General features: G+C 52.5%; 2 protein-coding genes across 2 annotated transcripts; both read right to left on the reverse strand.

The window, feature by feature from the left end:
- Nucleotides 1–227: 227 nt before the first annotated feature.
- C10H6orf15 (chromosome 10 C6orf15 homolog) lies at nucleotides 228–1442 on the reverse strand. Its single transcript, XM_060111401.1, has 3 exons — nucleotides 1364–1442; nucleotides 392–1141; nucleotides 228–358 (listed from the first exon to the last, which is right to left on the reverse strand). Exons 1-3 carry the CDS (start codon nucleotides 1440–1442, stop codon nucleotides 228–230), a joined length of 960 nt encoding a protein of 319 aa, XP_059967384.1.
- A 3638-nt stretch (nucleotides 1443–5080) lies between these two features.
- Nucleotides 5081–8716, reverse strand: CDSN (corneodesmosin). Its single transcript, XM_060111151.1, has 2 exons — nucleotides 8632–8716; nucleotides 5081–6471 (listed from the first exon to the last, which is right to left on the reverse strand). The coding sequence occupies exons 1-2, from the start codon at nucleotides 8714–8716 to the stop codon at nucleotides 5081–5083; spliced, it is 1476 nt and encodes a 491-aa protein (XP_059967134.1).
- Between the last annotated feature and the right edge of the window lie 13243 nt (nucleotides 8717–21959).

Below are 21959 nucleotides of genomic sequence, written 5' to 3' on the forward strand. Positions count from 1 at the left end.
CATGAGGATGACTAGAAAATGGGGATGGACAAAACTCCAGTTTGCACCCAAAAACAAAGACACTGAGTAGAAGCAGATTCAGTAAGTGCTGTGTTTTATTGGAGATCAGCATATGGGGAGCAGGGAGGCAGTGAAAGTGGAGAGGACGCTAGAAAACAGCTGATAGGATCTTGATTTAGCTCACACTGCAAGGGGAGGGAGCAGGACTCCCCTCTCTGACTTCTAACTTAGGGTTGTCCCCCCTCTGTCATTCTCCTAACTCCACTGTGACCAGGGTTTTGAGGATTGGGAAAGCCGGCTGGGATGCTCCAATAAGAGCGAGGAGCATGAAGAGCTGTGGGAGGAAACTGATTAATACCTGGGTGTGGATGAATTTTCTTCCAGCTAGTACCTGGATACCAATTAAAAATCCCCCATTTGATACCTGGATACCGATTAATATTCCCCCATATAGTACTTGGGTATTGATTACTGTTACCCCAGATTCCCACAGGGTATGGCAAGGGCTTTGTTCCCCATCCAGTGCCAGGACCTCCACCTACCCAGGATACACCGGGATTCAGGGTCCCCCAGGGGTAACCAGGCTGAAGTGGCCATCGAGTCCTGTTGATGAGAGACCAGGGAGGGGATGGGGCAAGGATTTCTCCCTGGGCGTCCAGCACATTAGAGCGGAGTGGCCGTCTAGACTCAGAGTCCTGGTGGAGGAGTGAAGCCTCGGGTGAGGGGTCCGCGGGGTGTGCAGAGGGTTCTGCAGGCAAAAACCCGCTTCCCGGAGGGAGGGCAGCCGCACTAGGAAGGTAGGACAGTTCTTCGGGCAGCACTTCTCCCACAGGGTCCTCGACCACAGCAGCCATCATCGGCCAAGGGTCCTCCGAGGACCAGGAATCCATGGAGGGCAGCCCCCCAGATGGGGGCCACTTCTGTACCCCAGCACCTCCTGCAGGTTGAGAACCATGTGCTGGAGAAGGATTTGTCTTCAGAGGAGCCCTTGCTAAATCATTAGGCCCAGGGTCTGGTTTGGGCTGAGGATGTTCCGAGTTGGAGGGGCCGGTCAAGGAAGGTTGTCCAAGCAGAGGCAGGTTGTTCCCCAAGTCTCGGGGAAATTTCTCCTCCACCACACCGATGCTCCGGGCAAAGAGGCCTGAGGGAAAGGGAAGAGGAGGCAGCCAGTGGACCAGATGTTTATCTCAATGCCCTCCCTTCCCTGACTCCCTGATTCCCTTTGCTTCAAGTTGCCTGTGCCAACTCTTTCCTCCTTCAGGGACCCAACTGTACACACTCCCACCTTTACCTCGTCCCTCAATCCCAGTTCCCCGAGGACCACCAGTCCGCTCCTGCCCAAAGGTTGGCACAGCCTCCATACCTGGCAGATGAAGACAGACCAGGAGCAGGCCCAGAGGAACCCGGCTCCCTGTTACATGGCCCTGCATCTTCCTCTGCATCTCCCTCAGCCTCAAGACAGCCAGCCTTTTATCCTGTTAGTGGGCAGGGGACATCAGAAACAGGCTGAGCCAGTGGTTGTGGAAACAATATACCTCTACGTTCCACCCTTGTTCCTCATTCGTTCTGTGGCAACAGACGCCACTTGAATGACTCAGGGAAGCTGGGTGTTCCCACACTGCTCCTTTCCTCAAGCTCCCCACCCCTTCCTAACCCAGGTGTCCTGGCTCACAGCCCATCACTGGTTGCCAGCCCTACCCTTTCTGGCTGCTGACACCAGGCACATGAGGACCTTCACCCTTGGGGTCCCAATCTCTTCACTGACTTCTCAGCAATAGAAACACCTGATTCTGTTTCTCTTTGGGTTCCAGATAATTCTCTTTCAGCACCCCTTTCTCGTGCATCCCCATAGCTACATTGTCTTGACCTCAACTTGCAGGAGATTCTGGGGTGCAGAAGTGGCCTCCTTCTGAGGGGCTGCTCCTAGTTGAGACCCTGTGTCTAGGGAAATAGATCTGGTTCCCATCCTTAAGAGATGATGGTGTATTGGTTTCTCCTATGGCTGCTATAACAAGTAACCACAAACTTAATGGCTTACAACAACACAAATTTACTATCTTACAATTTTGAAGAGCAGAAGTCTGACATGGGTCTCACTGAGTTAAAATTGAGGTGTTGGTAGAGCCTTTCTGGAGGCCCTAGGGAAGAATCCATTTCCCTGCATCTTCCAGCTTCTAGAGGCCACCTGAGTTCCTTGGCTTATGGTCCCCTTCCTCCATGTTCAAAGCCAGAAACAGCAGGATCTTCTCACATTGCATCAGTCTGACCTCCTCTTCTTCCCTCTCCCATATTTAAAGACCCTTATGATTACATCGGACTCACCCAAATAATCCCAGATAATCTTTCTACTTTAAGGTCATCTGACTAACAACTTTAATTCCATCTGCAAACAGTTTCCCTTTGCTATGTAACCTCACATATTCAGTTTCCAGGCATCAGGACATGGACATCTCTGGTCATGGGGAGGGCAAAAGTTTGCCTACCTTAGATGGTCAAATGCGTCCACAGAATACAAGAGATACAGAGAGAGAGAGAGAGAGAGAAAGAGAGAGAGAAAAAGGGCAGATGTTTCCAACTAAGTAGAAGGAGGGCATTGAAATGCTGTTGTCAAATAGCCATGAGTTGATCATTGTTAAGGCTGAATGATGAGAGCATAGGGATTCATTAAGTATTTTGTCTACTCTTAAATATGTTTGAATTTTTCCAACAAAAAGTGTTTAAACGCCTTTGTTTCTCTATTGCTTCCCAGACGCACCCAGACTAGGCTTCTCTTGTTGCATGAAGTTTAAATATTAGCTGTTAGATTTTACCATTCCATCCTCATCCCCAGCCCCTGCTAGCTGGCTACTGGAAGGGTAAAGAGCTCCCCTCCAGATCTGGCCAGTGGACAACATATACTCCAATAAAAATTTTTTTAAAAAGAGTGCAGATCTGGCCAGTGGGTACAGGGCAGCAGCCTTTTGGGGTGACATCCACCAGTTTTGCAAAACATTTTGACCTGGATCACACCAGAAACTAGAGGAATACTCACGTCAGAGTCTGCATCCCTCCCACAATTGCGGTCCACAGAGCCTCTGAGGGCCTTGATTCCTGTCATTGGCTGAAGTCCAGGGGGCAAATGGTAACCAAGGATGACCCCACAATGATGACAGAAACAAGACCGTTCTGGAGCCCTCCTCTGTCTTCAGTCAACCCTGCAGGTTGGCTCAGCTGCCCCAAGTCATTTCTGATCAACATAACATATTTCTGCTGATTCGAGAATTCAACAACAGTCCTAAATTTGGAGCCTGCTGACATCATCCCAATAGGAGGGAATGAGCTAGATCCTAGGGTAGGGGTGAATTCCTTTGCAGCCAAGCAGAGGCTCTGAGAGGTGACCTGTGCTTTGGGGTGAGGCTCTTCCTGTAAGGGTGAGCACAGCCCACCCTCCCCTTCTTGGGGCATGAGAGCTTCCTTGGCCTCAGTGTCTTCCCTTCCGTCTCCAGGACATAGTCGTGTGGTCCTCGGCACCCTGTCCACTTTCTCAGTCTTCTCCCATGGAGGCCACCTCCCCTTCCCCACTGTAGTGTTCAGCCCTCTCACCTCTCCCAGCTCTCACTCTAGAACCACAGCAGAGGCAGCAGGAGTGTGAAGGTGGAGAGGACACTGCTGGGGAGGACACTGCTCTGCCACGGCTGGGGCGTTGCGATGTAAGCCAGTGAGTCACCGTGCTCAGCTGCACACCTGTCATGCTCCTGTCCTCTTCCTCTTTCACTTCCTCCACCCGCAGCTCCCAGAACCACGCCCCCCTTGGCTCCTACTCAGTCCCCAGGAATCTGGTCCGGGTTGCTGTGTTCCAGCCTTCCCAAGGCTCCTGGTGTCCCAGAAACCCAGAAAATCGATGCTCGGGACTCCCAGAGAGGATGGCATCTAGAAGGTGAGGCCAACGAATGGATGAGGAGAAGGAGCCAGGTGGGGAGGGGGAGGAAATCATTAGGGCTCTATGTAAGGAGAGGGGAGGACTGCAGAGTGAATGGGCAGTGGAACAAGAATGGATTTCCTGGGGCAATGAGAGAGAAGAGATGTGAGAGGAAGGATCTGGGAGACCAACAATCCCCTGCTTTCAGTTCAACAAATATTTATGATTTTCCTCCTTTGTGGGAGGAGCTGTAAGATGTAAGAAATACCAGGCCAATTTATGAATGAAAGTGGGGGACACAGGACCTTTAGAGGCATAGGAGAGCATCTCTCAGGTCCCAAGAGGAGACCCAGGACTCCAAGAAGGCAGAAAGTCTAATCTAGTTCACACAGTTTATTGAGACATCTGTCCAGGACCCAGAGAGAGCAGGGAGCCTGCTCCAGTCTCTGCAGATACCCTGGTATCTCCTACACACAGGGAAGCCTCTGAACATTGAGGGAAGTGGCAGCCAGGAAGGGGGACTGAGATGGAGACCTTGAGAGACAAAGAGGAATGTTGGGAACTCACAAAGGGTGTGGTGAGCTCTATACTGGAGGGTGGGAGTGGAATGGGGGGTGTGAGGACACAACAGCAGATCATGCTGGTTGACCAGATGGTGAAATGAGGTCAGTGAAAAATGGTCATTGTTTTCAAAGAACTGTTTGGATTGTGCTTTATTTGGCAAAGGGAGGGCAGGGGGGTGGGGAGGGGATGGCTTGTCCAGGCATCAGAGTTACTGTAGGACATTTCAGGGGGTTCCCAGTCAAGAATCTGAATGAGTAGGGTTAGCCAATGGACTATGCAGTCTCAAAGAAATGGCAGAGGAAATTCTAGGGAGAGGGTATCTGGCAGGGAGGGCACTGCAGTACAGTGGGAATCTAAACAGTAAGAGAGAATGAGGAAAGGGATTTGGAGCCTACAATTTGGGGAGGTAAAGAAAGAAGAGCTGATAAGGGAGAGTCTGCCACATTGGGACAATGGGGGAAGTAGAGTAGCTCTCTTGGGAGGGTGGAGGAAAACTGAGCTACCCACATGGCTGGGCCCCTGGACTTCTCCCACCTAGGAGATGGGGTGTGTGTGTGTGTGTGTGTCTGTGTGTGTGTGTGTGTGTATACCTGCACCTGTGTGTAGGCAAAATCTGCTTTATGGACTGTTAGGTAACTCTCCCTGGGGTAGGAAAACTTCAGGGTCAGCTAGCTGGGGCCCCAGGGGCTTCACTTGGGTTAGGATGTCCCAGATGGAGTGGCAGGGGATCGTTCCAGAGCTGCCAAAGCCACAGGGCTTGGCACCAGCTGAGGGGTCATGTTGGGAAGAGCCAGATGGACCCCTACTCAATGTTGAGGAGGAGACAGAAATGCAAGAGTGACCAGAAGAGCTGGACTTGCTGCCACAGGGTTGAAGGATGATTTCACCATGGGATTGGGAGCTGGAGGTGCCACTGAAGGAGCCAGTGCCTGGTGAAGAGCTGGGCCTCTGGGAAACACCACCACAGGGCTGGAAAGATGAACCAGAACTGCTGGAAAGGCTAGAACTGCTGTGGACTCCAGAGCTGGAGGGGGAGCAGGGCTCCTTAGAGCCCTTGGAGCCAACGCCATAGGGTAGGACCCCACCAGAGCCCACCGGCTGGAACACGATGGCCGAGGAAGCTCCCGACTGGTAGATGTTGGAACTAGAAGAGCTGTGGCTGGGGATGAGGGGGTTGCTGGAGAAGTATTTGCCCTCAGAGATGGGAGCCCCGGCTGCAAAGGAGGGAACCCCTGGAGAGCCTTTCATGGGGTGCTCTTTGATGAAATGGCCCACCGGGTAGATTTTGCCCCCGATGTAGGTCATGCCTGGGACCAGATAACTGTCAGAGGAGCCACCCACCACCTCATAGCTTCCATATTTGTCTACAGAGGTGATGGGGGGGCAGGGCTTGCCTGGAAGGCCACCGTTGCTACAGGGGATGCTTTGACCCACTCTGGGGCCACCAGAGCCGTGCTGCTCCGCCACCACCACTACAGGCGTTTTACCCCCAGACACAGAGTGGGAGCTGGAGATGTAGGAGCCAGAGTGTGAGACGATGGGTCCCCCACTGCAGGGAGAGTCAGGGATGTTGGAACTACAGGGGCGCAGCTTGGCATTGACCTTCTGGCCACTGCTGCTGGACATTGAGGAGGTTTGGGAAAGAGAAGAGCTCGAGCCTCCTCCAGACTGGGAGCTGAGGCTTCCTGACTGGGAGGAACTAGATGCACCCTGTAGACTAGAGCTAGGTCCAGAGGAGTAGCTTATCTGGGAATACCCCGTTCCTGGCTTAAATAACGAAAACCCTGAAGAACGACCATGGGTAGCAATGGATCCGCTGGAGCCGCCCCTGGAGCCACCACGGGAGCCACTGGAACTCGAAAGGAAACTGCTGGAACTGCTGGAGCCACTTTGGCTATTGAAGCTGTTGGAGCCCCCCTTCCCCAGGAGACAGGGGTCACTGGGGGAGGTGATACTCGTGTGGTCCTTGCAGGGGTCTGAGAAGGTCCCAATGCTCTTGGCCAAGGTCCCTGGGGAGGAAAGTAGTGGTTAGCAAGGGCCAGAGAGGCTGGACTTTCTTTCTCCCCTCCCAAACCCACCTCAGTCATCTGCTACTCTGATCTCTCCTGAGAGGAGCCCAGGGAGAGTTTGGGGTGGAAAAGGCAGTGAGACCCCAAAGAGATGGAGAGCGGGGGAGACTGAGACTCTGAGAGGTGGGGGAGACCGTGGGACCAGATGGAAGGAGGAGATGAAAGACAGAACCACAGAGGACTGAGAAGGGAGGGAAAATAGGCAAACAGACGCTGAGAAAAGGGAAAGTGGGGGAGGGGAGGGGGACCGCAGTAGAGGACAGGACACTCGAGGACTATGATTGGGTCGCCAGCTTCCCCTCGAGAGGCCAGGCTTGGGTACAGAAAGGAAATTCTGCTTCCCGCCTCGGCACCGCCCATGCCAGGAAAGCTGGGTGGGGGCCGGGACATGCGGGCACGCGCTGTTGCTTCAGAACCCGCTTGTACCAGCAGGACACGACCCTGCACCCCGAGCCCAGCTCAGGGACATGAGGATGCAAGCCTCCTCCGAGGCCCCTGACCTTTATCAGCTGTCTCCCCGCTGGCCAGCACCGCGCTCCTGCCTGCCCCCAGGCCCACATCTGACCGCTTCTGCCTTTACTTCTTTCCTTAACTGACCCTTTGCTCCTCACCCAGGCTCACCCTCCCCCCACCCTTCCTCTACTCCCCACCTTAACCACCTCCGGTCCCAAGTGATGTGGACAGAGCCACGTACTTCAGGTCACATTTGGAGAGGCCACATCTGCCCTGCCTTCCTCACAGCGTTACGGTGATCACTAGATGTGACCACGCATGCAGAAGGTGCTTTACAAAAGCAGAAAGCATCAGACATGATTTATTACTGCCATTCCTCCTTTGAACACCCCACCAAAAACCAGGTCTCCACACTCCGTGAGTTCCCCATTCTCTCCTCAGAAAGAAATTCAATGCATCCACCTCCACGCCAAAACCCCAGCTCTGCCCGCAGCCCCGCCCCCTTCACTCTCTGCACTAATCAGCCAGGCCCCACCCCCCCCACCCCCCCGCGCTCCTCCTCTGCTCCCCCGATGCCACACAGCCACGGGGCTATGGGCAAGGTCACCGTGATCAACAGCACAGGCCCTGGAGTCACCCAGCCTGGGGTTTGGATCCCGGCTTAACTGCTTTCTAATTTGTGATCTTGAGCCAGTCTCCTAACCTCTTCAAGCCTCAGTGTCCTCCTGTGTAGAGTGAGGACACTTCTCTCACACCATCCTTCTAATGATCAAACGAGCTAATGCATTGAAAGTGCTAGTGGAGTGTCTCGCACATAAAAAGGGCCCTATGGGGCTTCCCTGGTGGCGCAGTGGTTGGGAGTCCGCCTGCCGATGCGGGGGACACGGGTTCGGGCCCTGGTCCAGGAGGGTCCCACGTGCCACGGAGCGGCTGAGCCCATGCGCCACAGCTGCTGAGCCTGCGCTCGGGAGCCCACGAGTCACAACTGCTGAGCCCACAAGCCACGGCTGCTGAGCCCGCGTGCCACAACTGCTAGGGCCTGTGCACCTGGAGCCCGTGCTCCGCAGCGGGAGGGGCCGCTGTGATGAGAGGCCTGTGCACCTCAATGAAGGGTGGCCTCCGCTCGCCGCAGCTACAGAGGGCCCCTGAGCAGCAATGAAGACCCAGAACAGCCAAAAATAAATAAATAAAATAAAATAAAAATTTTTTAAAAAGGGCCCTATGAATGGTAACAATTATTATGACTATTAAATATTGACACCATCTTCTAGCACTCTAATAATAATATAACAACAACAGTCAGCATTATATAACTCTTTAGGAATTCGACAGCACTGTGGCATACATTACTTAATTAGAGACTCATAGAGAAACTAGAGCTAGGTGTTAACTTTAGCCTCATTTTTAGAGTTTCAGAAAACGGAGGCTCAGTAAATTTAAGCAGTTTGCCTGAGGTGCCAAGGCAGTGAGGAGCGGCCCCCAGACTCAAGCATCAGATTCCAGAGCCCCTGCACTTCCGCCCTCGCTGGGTCCTCTCCTGGACTCTCCCCACGCAGGGCTCCCCGCAGCCTTCTCTGACCTGTCATCTGCATTCCTGCCCCCCTCCTCTCCCCACTGTCTCTGCGCCCAGGGCCCCCAGCCCCCTACCTTGCAGGAGGAGACCGGCCAGCAGCAATGCCAACATCCCTCGCCCTCCCACACGCCCTATCCGGGATGCTCGCGAGAAGCCCATCTTGGACTGTGTGGCCTCCTGAGTGACAGCAGCTCGTGGACACCTGGGGCCTTTATGTCAGGGCTGGACATTTCCCGGGCAGGAGTCACTGTGGGGAGGGGAGGAGAGGCGGAGGTGTAGGTGCCGGGGGGGGGGGGGGGGGAAGTTGGTGTGGCCGGGAGGAGCTGAAGTAATCAGTTTGGGTATTGCCTACTCAGCAGCAGGGGTGGCTGCAGTGTGGGGTCCCGTGGCCCTGGGGCCACCTGGCTGGCCTGCCCCGGCTCCTCGTTGCTTAACCTGGAACCAGGTGCTCCGCCCCGAAGGCCGCCCACTCCAGGGCGGCCACCCTCACCACAGGGCCCAGTCCCTGGCTCCCTCACTCTCCTGACTTCCCCAGTGTTGGCCTCTCTGACTGCCCGTCCTCCCTCCATGCACAGATGTGGGCATTTCAACTTTCCCTTCCGTATCGGCTACCTGCTGTGACCCCCACCCCCGCCGCACAGTTAACCCCACCTGAGAGCCCTCCACAGCCTCTGGATCCACGTCCCCCTTTCCTTGAGACCCATCGCTCAGCTTCCACTCTCTTCCTCCAAGTATAAGGACCTACAGCCCACGCCCTGCTGTCGCTGCCCAAGTACCATGCCTGCCGCACAGCTATTACGTGTGCCATCGGTGAGCGGACCCTTGGAGTCTGCACTCCAAAGCCAGTTCCCTGACCTTTCCCTTCCAGGGGGCTCCAGGGACGGCCTGCAGGTGCTGGACGCCAGGGCCTCAGCCCGGGGACAGGCGTGGGCTGAGGACCCCTGTCATAGCTGGGCCTTGGTTACTCACAGGCCACTCACAGCCCTTCCCCCAGGGGTGGCCCTGGCTCCACTGGGTGAGCAAGAGGCTAATAAGACTAATTGGGAAGGTGGTGGCCCTGCCGCCCATTAACTGGTTGCCCAGCCTGGATGAGCAACAGGAAGCAGACAGCTTGGTCTGGGTAGGATCCATGGTAGGACCAAGGAGGGTCAGCAGAATCCTGGGTCCCTGAAGGATGAAGGGCAGGACTGGGGGACCACAGCCCTGAGACCTGCTAAGAGGGGGTGGTTCCTCCTCCATCGCATTCCCCTCCCTCCGCTTGGAACCTGACCCTACCCCAGCCAATTAATGGCTCACTGGTATTGCCAAGAGTATCAGTATTGGAAGGCGGGACCGGGGAGTCGGGTCAGGTTCTCTGCCTCTTCCCCAAGCCCCCCCAGCCCTCTCCCTGCTCCCTTGGCCTGGACTCTCATTCCCACACTGCCCTGGCCTCCTCACAGAGGCAGCCCTATCCCCGGAGCCCTCAGCTCATTTCTCCCTTTCTCTGTCTCCTGCCCTGCTTCTGACCCAGCCCAGCACTGTCCACAGAACTGCCATGATGGAAACGTTCTCTCTCTGTGCTGCCCAATACAGTAGCCACGAGCCACATGTGGCCACTGAACATTTGAAATGGGGCTAGTATGACCAACTGGAGGAACTGAATTCTTAATTTTACTTAATTCTAATTCATTTAAATGTAAACAGCCACATGCGACTAGTGGCTACCAGCGAATCTAGCCCTTGACTGTCCCCTAGCACCCAAAATAGGAGTGGAAGGGAGAGGGGCCATGGGGGCAGTGAGAGAGCAGCCCCTGAAGAGGGTTGATGCAGTAGGGAGGAAAAAAAGAAAACACTGGTTTTATTTTATTTTTAAATATTTTATTATTTTTTTATTTGACCGTGCCAGGTCTTAGTTGCCGCACGCGGGATCTTCATTGGCGCATGCGGGATCTTTTAGTTGCGGCATGCGGGCTCTCAGTTGCAGCATGTGGGATCCAGTTCCCTGACCAGGGATGGAACCCGGGCCTCCTGCACTGGGAGCACGGAGTCTTAACTAGTGGACCACCAGGGAAGTCCCCTCACTGGTTTTTAGAATCAGAATGACCTGGGTTCAAGTCCCAGCTAACCTCCCAGCTTTGGGCAACTCACCCAACCTTCCTGAACTTCAATATTCTCATCTGTAAAATGGGAGCATTTTATTTTATTAAATAAATTTATTTATTTGTGGGGTTTTTTTGGCAGTACGCGGGCCTCTCACTGTTGTGGCCTCTCCCGTTGCGGAGCACAGGCTCCCGACACGCAGGCTCAGCGGCCATGGCTCGTGGGCCCAGCCGCTCCGCGGCACGTGGGATCTTCCCGGACCGGGGCACGAACCCGTGTCCCTTGCATCGGCAGGCAGACTCTCAACCACTGTGCCACCAGGGAAGCCCTGGGAGTATTTTAAATGATGTCTGCCTTGCAGGGTTTCTGTGAGGATCGAATAGGAAATTATCAGAAAGATTAGATGGGAAAAGGATGTGGCCCTCTCGGCACAGGCTCTTGGCAGGTGGAGGCTGCATGTCCTGTCTGTGTCCTCCACTGGGGGGTGGCAACTAAAATGGGCTCACGCACAGCCCCAGGCCCTCCCTCCCGAGTCTCCAGCCCAGCTGACCTGGAGGAGTCTCCTCTCCACTCCCCTCCACCCCCTACAGAGCAGCAGACACGTGTGCACACGAGGGTTCAATTTAAAATGATGACGCTCCTTCCGAAAGTCAATTCCTCCCTAGAGTCTCAGGCCTCACTGGCTCCATCTCCAGCCGGGAGGGAGGGAGGGGGCCTTGGGAGCGGGAGGGGAGTGGCCGAGAGAAGAGGAGCCTTGAGGGTGGACAGGAAAGGAGGAATGGCTTGCGCTCTGTGGGGAATTCTTCTCCAGCATAAACAGGTGGCAACGTTTGTCCTGTTTTCTCCTCCCACTCCTCCCAACCTGGGCTGGGACGGCGGGGGCTCAAGGAGGCACAGTCTCTCTGGGCCTCTCGCCAAATCTCCAGCCACACACACCACGCAATGGTGCGGCCACGTTCCTCCTCCTGACCGCTGCCCTCCTGCCCACCCCTTCCACCCCGTCCCCCACCCACGTCCGCCCCATTCCTCCACTGCCTGCCCACACGTGGGCCCTCTGAGCCCCTCTCCTCCGCTCTCCCTGTTTCTTCCTGAAATCTGCCCCAATGTGTCTTACTCTGCTGTGTCCCTGGGTCTCACCCTCTCTCAGTTCAGGCCGTGAAAATCTGAAGCTGATGGGGACTGGGGAGCAGGAAAGGTCATTGGCTGAGAGACCGTCAAGGCCAGGGCGCCTGGGGATGCTCACCAGTTAGACGAGGCCCACGGTGGTGCAGGTGGGTCTGCTGTGTTCTCCAGCCCTGGGGCTACCCCTCACCCCGCCAGCGAGTGCCCTGCCCAGTGGGAGGACTGAGTGAGAGAACGTGGGAGGCCCAGTAAACCCCACCAGACAAGGCCAAGCTTAAAGCATGTGCCTCCCATACCTGTCCCTGCCCAATATCTGAAGAAGGCGGGCTGCATCCCCTCCAAGCCACCCTGGGCTGCTCTGTGCTGCCGCGTTCTGCACGGGGCACGGGTTCAAGGTGCACGGTCCTAAACTGCAACAAGAAGGAAGAGGAATTGTCCTTGCCTTTGAGGAGCTGCAGTCCAGCTGGGAACTCACAGTGTAGAGAGAAGACGGGCCTGGAGAAATGGGGCAGGCACTTGTCTTCGAAGAAGTGGGGGGACTCTCCCTGGCCCTTGAGGAATGATGAGACGAGCATGATGGCTCAGACTCGGGGCCCTGGCAGTGCTGAAGGTGTGTTTAGAAGGAGCGCTGGCTTGGGTTGGCATGGGAAGCATACACGCAGAGGAATGGCGGGCTGGAGGAGTGGACGGGCCGCGTGGACCAGCAGGGCAGTGATCATAACACCAGGCTAAAGGAGGGCGCGGAAACTGAAGGGTCTGAGTGGAGAGCAGCTCGGGGAGAGGAGGCTTGGGGGCAGAGAACCCCCATTTCCTGATCGCCGACTGTGGGCCGGATATGATCCTACGTACTCAACACGTGCTCTGGTGTTTAATCCTCACAACAGCACTACAGGTAAATGTTTTTTCTCCCCCATTTTACAGATGACAAAACTGAGTTTAAATTATTTGCCCGAACCAGCTGATAACCAGCAAAAGCATTTGGAAAGCACTCAAACCCAATCCATATAAGCCCCATTTCTTCATGCAGCTGACACCATGCCAAAATTAATGACAGTGGTCCGTGGACAGACTTCAGAGGTTCCTTAAATCTTATAAGAATGTGTGCAAATTCCTGTGTCATCAAAGTCTCAGAAAGTAAACCCTAAGTGAGAAAGTCCCTCTCACTCAACCTTTTCTTCTCTGCATTTCACCCATGGGCCTGAAAGTAAGGACAGAAGTTCTGGAACAAATGTTCCATGCAGGGGTCCTTGGTAGACTTAAGGCTTAGGCTTGAGAGAGGCGGAAAGGGAATGAAAAAAAAAAAAAAAGAAGGGCTTCCCTGGTGGCGCAGTGGTTGAGAGTCCACCTGCCGATGCAGGGGACACGGGTTTGTGCCCTGGTCCAGGAAGATCCCACATGCCGCGGAGCGGCTGGGCCCGTGAGCCATGGCTGCTGTGCCTGCGCGTCCGGAGCCTGTGCTCCGCAAGGGGAGAGGCCACAACAGTGAGAGGCCCGCGTACCACAAAACAAAAAAAAAAGAAGAAGAAGAAGAAGGGGAAAAGCCTGAAAGAGGAGGTTATTCTGTGGTGGGGAGTAGTGAAGGGGCCACCAGAGCCACTCTGGGCTCCAGGACCTGTGGGTTCTGCCTGCCTTTGCTTCAGTCAAAGCCGTTTTCCTCTCCTGCTCTCTCTTTCTCCATCACACTCCCTCCACCTGTGGTGGACTCATCCCCCCTCACACGGGAAGCTGACATTCTGGGTCCACTGGTGTTGCTTTACCCATGGTGGGGATGGGTGGCCCTGAGTCATCCACACTCTCCACCTGGTCCCTCTCATGACCAAGAACGCAGAAGGACAGAATGCACTTGTTTGTATTTGGAGGTTCCTGCCCACCCTGTACAGGGTGGACTCTCCTTAGCCCAGGTGAGCCCATGTGACTGGCTAAACTATATTCAGTTTTAGTCTACCCTTCTCTGCCGTCCTCGTGGTTCCTTCCCCGTGGTAGATGATCAAGGGCAGAACCCACGTTCCACCTCGCCTGACTTCTTTACCCTCCTCTCAGATAGATTCTGTAGTACCTCATCTATGCAGCTCCCATGAGACCTCAAAATGCGACAGAAACCTCTGGCTCTGGACCGTGGGTTCCACAGCAGTGGGCTAGGCACATGTCTGTCCACTGAATTCCAAGTACTTAGGCAGTTGGTGATTTGGGGGAACAAAAGAATGAATGAATGTGTCCAGGCCACCCTCCCCCTTCTACCTTTCTCTGGAACACACCTCCCCCCTCTCTGGTTTCTGTGCCCTCTATCCCTCCCGACCACATCTACTACCTGCAAAGCCCACTAGAGGTGCTGGGTGGGATATACTGATAGCCAAGGCCTGGCCTCCAAGAGTGCTTGGTCTAGGGGGCTTCCCTGGTGGCGCAGTGGTTGAGAATCTGCATGCTAATGCAGGGGACACAGGTTCAAGCCCTGGTCTGGGAGGATCCCACATGCCGCGGAGCAACTAGGCCCGTGAGCCACAACTGCTGAGCCTGCGCGTCTGGAGCCTGTGCTCCGCAACAAGAGAGGCCGTGACAGTGAGAGGCCCGTGTACCGCAATGAAGAGGGGCCCCCGCTAGCCACAACTAGAGAAAGCCCTCGCACAGAAACGAAGACCCAACACAGCCAAAAATAAATTAAAAAAAAAAAAAAAAGAGTGCTTGGTCTAGCCGGGCAGTGGCAGCAGGCACGTGAACTGGGCTCTGACACAGAGCCACCCACCTGTGCTCTCTCGTGGGCCTGTCTGTCCTGCCCTCATTCCTCGTGAGTGACTGTCTCCCTTGAGCCACTCTTCTCTCCCCTGGATGAGCTCTTTCCTCTGAGGGATACAGCACACTTCCATTAACAAATGGCAGCGCTCACGTGGCCATGAAGAGGAAGTACGGGGATTTCCCCCTGGACAAGGCATTCATCTGATGCTGGGGTAAGGCAGGCAGTGCTGTGTAAAAAAATCGCCTAAGTGACTCTTTCAGGGACTCTCACCCCAGCATAACGTGTGACCACTGGCTGAGAATTGCTGCTCTGGGGGGCAGTCTCCACCCAATCAAAATACATCCACTCCCTCAAAATATATTCCATGGGGTGGTCCATACTCAGCTACACCCTTCCTGCTTCTCCCCCTCAGCTCCCTGGTCCATCACTCTATCCTCTAGGACTGACCTCCTGGATCTTGGCCTGGTGAGCATCTACTTTTGCTCTTCCCGGCCCTGTTCTCACCCTCTTAGCAACCCCGCTTGCACCCTCCAAGGGACCCGGGTACCACAGCAGGGACATGGGAGTGAAGATCGGGGTCAGAGCAAAGGAGCATCCTCAGCCAGTGAATCCCGTAGAGGAAAAACTTGGCAGGCAGGGGCTCTGCCCACCAGGCTATGTGTCCCCCCAACCCCCGTTCTTTTCCCTTCCTCCCCCTGCCCTCCTGCAAGCAGCAGGGAGTCAGCTGAGTGACGGTCATGCTCCTAGAGTCCAAGACTTCATAGCTCTGCTTAAGCCACATCTGATTTGGCCACCAGCCCTCCTGTCTTGTGAGGAGGTGAATATAGAGGCTGTGATTAGCTCTCAGAGTAACAATAATATTTTTCCTCTTCTCTGTTCTGTGGAGCGAGTGCTAGGGAAACCAGCACTCCTTGTCTGCTCATTACGCTCAGCTATTAAATAGTCATTCTTTCCACTGTTGCTATTCATGCATTTTATTGTTTTTGGTCACCCAGGATTAGAGACCCAGCTCCCTCCTGATCCATCAGGGAAGGGTGAAAACGGGGACTGAGGCAGTCTGAATGTGCTTTCAGGAGAGGCTGGAAGGACTTGTCCCAGGAGGGACTTCTAGGCAGGCTGTGGCCCTCACTGTTTCCGGGGGTGGGATCTGCAGGGGCCCATCCTCTCTCCTTCTCCCGGACTGTCTGAATCCCTCTGGCTGAGAGCTCCTTGTAGGCAGGGAGCTTCTCTCACCCCACAGTGTGTCCCTGGTGCCTGATGCATCACCCACACACACAGGTAACACACCAGTAAACACAGAATCCTATTGGAGAGGCGGGCGTCCCATGTCCAGCTCTGTTCTCTGGGGCCCCAGGACTAGAACCAGAGAAGGATAGACACCTCCTCGACAGTGTGTAACAATCAGCTCGTCATAAACATCTGCAGGTGCAGGATTTATCTTGATTCTCTCAATGCTCCTAGGAGACAGAAATTATTATTTATCCTTTGGAGCTGCAGACACAAGTTCAGTGCGTTAAGATGATGCCCACGACCAGTAGCTGGGGACTTTGCCTGGTATCCTGATGCTGTAGGCTACACACAGCTAGCTTTTCCTCTTCTCCCTGGATCGTTACATGACCTGGCTCAGTCTCTCATTTCATTCAGTCCTTGTGACCTGCCATCTTCTCAGAAGCCCTCTCTGACTTTCCTATTTAAAATTGTAGCCCTCCATCCCCACACTCATGGACCGTATCATTCGCTATGTCCTTCCTCTTGCCTTCCTTTTCTTCATAGCTCTTATCAGGACGTGATAGCCTCTTACATACAACCTGTATGCATCTGCTTGTGGTTCACTACCCCCACGAGAAGGTAAGCCTCCGGAGGGCGGGGCCCTCCTTTCTGACTCACCGCTGTTACACAGCTTTAGCGCTGCCTGGCTCATGGAGGGAACTCAGTTAATAATGAGAGAAAGAATAGATAATGAATGGACCACTTGGGCAAGCAGCCTGGCCTGAATTTTCCTGAGGGCCCCAGCGCCTGCCTCATTTCACCTCATGTGCCTGACTCACCTTAGAGGAGTCACCTTGGCGACGAAGAGGGAATTAGTGGGACCTGTTGGAGGCCGGACGAGTGATGATGCTAGCGACACAGCAAGGAGGACTCTGGAGGGAAACTCCCTGGAGGAGTCTCTATGCTGCCCTCTGGTGGTAGGTCGTGGAACACCACAGACGAGGAACTGAGGCTGTCAGCCTTGCGTGGGAATTTAGAGATTATTAAGGAAATCTCCTAAATTCACATCCCAGGGCCACGCAGAGATCAGATGGCAGAGTAGGAACAACGAATTGGGTCACAATCCGATGCCTTCACCACTACACCATCCTGTCTGTCCCCATCACAGTTGAGATTATGCTGCAAAAGAGAAGGGTATTAGCTGGAAAAACCTTTGGAGAGAGGTTTGGTTTAATTCGAAAAGTTATTTGAGCCAGTGCTAGACACCTGGTGGGCAGCTAACTAAAGATAAGAGGGAGAAAATGTACAGTAAGAGAGCTTAAGTTTATACCAAAGCAAGTCTTTGGTCAGATGAGTTTGAAACATGAAATTGGCAGAGGAGTTAGCACGGGTGTGCCCCTCCCTAATTTAACTTTTATCACATTTTATTGTCATGATTTATTAATACATCTTTGTTTCCCCTCTAGACACAGAGCTCCTCGAGGGCAGGGAGGACTGAAACTTCTCCCTGAGATTGTCACCATCACCTAACACCCCACACAGTAGATGCTCAATACATGACCATTATATGGGCAAATAGACAAACAAATGAGTGGTTTGGAGTTTCCCTGCCTAGAGATCTTCAAAGGAGAGCAGACAACCAACTCTTCTGTCTAGTCCAAAGACATTATTCACCGGCCCAAAGGCTGAGGGCCGTGCCCGATGCTTTCTCAAGGTAACTCAGCTTCTATAATTAGATTATACCAAGATACCAGTTCAAGGTTCTTTTCTCTTATTGGCTAAGCATTTGTACCAGCCATGTCCAAGGTACTGAGTCATTGTTCTCTAAATCTATTAGAGATCTTATTCTATTATTTAATTCTATGACTCCATGTTGACATAAGATGCAATAGTGTCCCCACCGCAGTCACTCTTAGGTGAGGTCAGCCAAGGCAGATGGGGAAGAATCAGCATTGTCTAATCTAAATGGATAAGCTGGCACAGTGGGTTCCCCTGTGTTAATATTCCATACCATCCAGTCCCACTCAGCCTCCTCCCAGCTAATAAACACAGCATTTTTAGGTACCAATATCTGCTGCCTATTAATTGGTATTAAAATCTCCAATTACTTCTTTTTTTTTTTTTTTTTTTTTTTTTTTTTGCGGTACGCGGGCCTCTCTCTCAGTGTTGTGGCCTCTCCCGTTGGAGAGCACAGGCTCCGGACACGCAGGCTCAGCGGCCATGGCTCACGGGCCCAGCCGCTCTGCGGCATGTGGGATCCTCCCAGACCGGGGCACGAAGCCGAGTCCCCTGCACTGGCAGGCGGACTCTCAACCACTGTGCCACCAGGGAAGCCCTCCAATTACTTCTTGCTTTCCCTTCCCTCTCCCACTCATCCACCTGTTGTGTCAAACTGGGAAGAGTTGGTTTGGAACTTACATCCAGTTTTGACTTTGGCACTTGTGTTGTCTGGGAAGGTGAGTTACCTCTATCAACAGTAGTTTCCTCATCTGTAAAATGGGGTTAATAATTTGCTTTATTGAACACCTTGTGGGCCAAGTACTAGGAGAGAAGTAAGCCATACAAAGACAGACAAGGCACAATCCCTGCCCTCAAGAAGCTCATACTTTACAAAGGGAGAAAGACATGGAAATCAGCATAATGTGGAAATGATGCAAAGAGCCTGAGATCCTTTCCTGGGTTACATCAGGGACTCAGTTCTTTCCCTCATTTTCTCTCTCCTTTAAGAATGTTTTTCTCTTTCCATTCCCAACAAACTCCGTTGCACTGGCTTGAGAAGTTGCTGAGGGAGGGCCAGTTTGAGGAATCCAGACTTCCTTCTTCCCTTCTATCCCATACCTTCCTGCCACAGTACCCCAGACAGGTTATGTGTGCCTCCCCACAAAGAACACAGTTCTAGCCAAGGAGAAAGACTTTCAGATATGAGCTCCTGAGCCAAACACCAAGACCTTCTCTAATTCCCCCCAACCTACTTGTTCCACAACATTTCTTTCTTCTCCAGGCTATAAACTCTTCACTCTGGGAGTTCCCTGATGGCCTAGTGGTTAGGATTCCGGGTTTTCACTGCCACAGCCTGGGCTCCATCACTGGTTGAGGAACTGAGATCCCACAAGCCTCATGATGAGGCCAAAAATATATATATTTATATACATTTATACATATATATATTTATATATAGGTATCTCCTTCACTTTAAACATTTTGATCTACTCTCTGTTGCCCAAACTCACCATTCATTACTGAATTCAGCCATTCATAAAACATGTATGTGATGGTTAATTTTATGTGTCAATTTGACTGGGCTAAAGAATGCCCAGAGACCTGGTGAAACCTTACATTCAGGTGTGCCTGTGAGGGTGTTTCTGGAAGAGATTAGCATTTGAATTGGTAGACAGTGTTAAGAAGATCGCCCTCACCAATGTGGGTGGGCACCATCCAATCTGTGAGGGCTGAACAGAGCAAAAAGGTGGAGGAAGGGCAAACCTGCTCTCTGTTTGAGCTGGGACACCCATCTTCTCCTGCCCTTGGACATCGGCACTCCTGGTTCTTGGTCTTTGGACTCAGACTGGGATTTACCCCATCAGTCCTCTGATTCTTGGGCCTTTGCACTCACACTGGGACTTAAAACCATCGGCTCCCATGGTTCTCAGGCCTTTGGACTGGAATTAAATTGCCCCATTAAATTTTCCTGGTCCTCCAGTTTGCAGATGGCAGATTGTGGGCATCCTCAGCCAATTCGTATAATAAATCTCCATGTATATTCTACTGGTTTTGTTTCTGTGGAGAATCCTAATACAACATATTCAGTGTCCATGCAGGCCCAGGCACTGTATTCTGTGTCAGATTTACACAGATGAATAAAGAGATGGGATAATGTAATTAAAATCAGGACAGGCCTCAGTTCAGATCCCAGTTTTGCCATTTTTCTCCGTATGACCTTGCATGAGTCACTGTACCTCTCAAGGCCTTTGTTTCTCTCCTCTGAGAAATGGTGATAACAATAGGGCTATTGTGCAAATTAAGTGAGAGCTTAATCTGTATGCCTTGGGCAACAGTACCCCTATTGCACATGCGCAGTAAAAAGCGGCTGCAAGGGTTTATAGCAAACCGTTCGTTGTGTCTTAGGTTGGATGTCCCAGAAGCAGATCCTGAGACAAAAATTCAAGTAAAAGGGATTTATTAAAAAGTTATAAGGGTGGGGAGGAAGGAAAGGGAGTGGGGAAGTGGGAACAGGAAGGGAAGGAGGCCAAGCAACTGTGTGGAACCAAGCAAAGTCTCATAGAGGGCAACCGGGGCTCAGAAGACGCCCATATTTCTCCATCATCCAATAAAGGCTCCGGGTTGGGGTGGGGAAGGGGAGGGAAGGAGGATGTGGGGGAGAAAGTTTCCAGGTGATTCCAGCACTTCCTACACAGGGCAATGTCCTGGAGCCTGGAGGCACAGGTGGGCTGCTGGGTACCAAAATGTAAATACCAAATGCTGACGGGGTCTGAGAAGAAATGCACAGAACACAGTCTCTGCCTCCGAGAGGTTCGGAGCCTAGAAGGGGAGGGGAGATGGGAATAAACATTGCCATCTGAGTTCTGTCCCAGGCACGGCTGCACCGCTGAACAAGGTGCCACGCACGAGGCAGGGGTACAGGTGAGGGTGGGGAGCAGCACGGGAGAGGTGTCGCGGAAGATAAATACAACTGGCTGGGGAGAGGACGGCCATTCCAGGGAGCTGTAACAGCACACACGGGGGCACAGGCTCAGGGCCAGTCCTGAAGCAAGAGGGCGTGGGCCTGTGGGGGCCCAGCTTCCACGCCTGCTCCTGCGCCTGCAGCCCCCGGCCTGCCCCTTCCTGGCCGGTCCTCCGGCCACGGTCACGCAGCCTTGCCTTCCTGCCGCGCCGCTCTGGGCCTCCAGGAAGCCTCTGCTGACTACTCCAGCTCCCCGTGCGTGACTCTCTTCTGCATTCGTGGCGTTTACTGCCAAGGCTATTACTGTGATGTTTACTCATGTAGTTATTTAGTTAATGCATCCTTACAGCCTGTGACATTGTCATTTAGCTTTGCATGTAAATCCTGTCTCCCCTGGCCTAATTTTAAGCTTCCTGAGAATGGGAACTGTATATTTTTATTCGTTATATTCCCCCGTGGCACCTGACATTGCAGGACATATTGAGGGTATGAGATAATGATTGAATGAATGAGTGAATCTAGTCCACTTTGAGGCCTATTAAATTACAGGCTCACACCTACAATTCACACCTGTTCTAAGATTATTTCCAAATTCTAAACTTAGGGGGCTTTTTGTTTGTTTTATTTCGTTTTGTTTTTTTCAAACTGGTCACATATAGGTTTTGATGGGAGTTAACCATGTAAGCAAACTGGGTCCTAAAGCGGTGGATTTTAAGGTCAGGGAACCGTCATTTCTTTAAGGCCCTCTTCAACCCCACCCTGGCCAGCCACTTGATTGACATCAGGCCATTGGGATCTCTGGGCTCCTGCCCTTCCAACTTTCCTGCTCAAATACACCCTTAAAGAATTTGGGGAAACTATGTACCCCTTACACATTTTAAAGTCAACAACTAACATGTTTTGTTTTTTTTTTTTTTTTGCGGTACGCGGGCCTCTCACTGTTGTGGCCTCTCCAGTTGCGGAGCACAGGCTCCGGACGCGCAGGCTCAGCGGCCATGGCTCACGGGCCCAGCCGCTCCACGGCATGTGGGATCTTCCCAGACCGGGGCACGAACCAGTGTCCCCTGCATTGGCAGGCAGACTCTCAACCACTGCGCCACCAGGGAAGCCCAACAACTAACATTTTTAATCTTCAGTTTAAATACTGCAAAGGGTACACTTTCTGGGAAATTGTAAATACTTATATATTTAGAAAGTCACATCACTCTTTTAAATGTAGTGGATGGAATATAACACCATAGCCCTTTCATGTTCATTAACACCCTTTTAATAAGTGAACAAGTCCACTAGCCAGTCAGCAAATTTACCTCATTTATTTTTCTTTTTAGTTCCTTTTTCCATTTCATTTTCCCTATAGAGTTTGGTCCTAATGAAATATTGTTTTCATTGTATCACCTTTTTTGTATTTTAGTGTCTTTTTGGAAAGTCTTTTATTGTATATCTCTATAACAAAAATATGTACATATCAATAAATTGGAATTTATTTCCCTGTGACCATAAGACTATATTAAAAACCATTATTCTGCCCTGGGTTTATAATTACAATTATTAAAAGATGCAATTGATCAAAACTACAAATA

Source organism: Mesoplodon densirostris, chromosome 10 (genome assembly GCF_025265405.1).
Source record: "Mesoplodon densirostris isolate mMesDen1 chromosome 10, mMesDen1 primary haplotype, whole genome shotgun sequence".
NCBI lineage: Eukaryota > Metazoa > Chordata > Mammalia > Artiodactyla > Ziphiidae > Mesoplodon > Mesoplodon densirostris.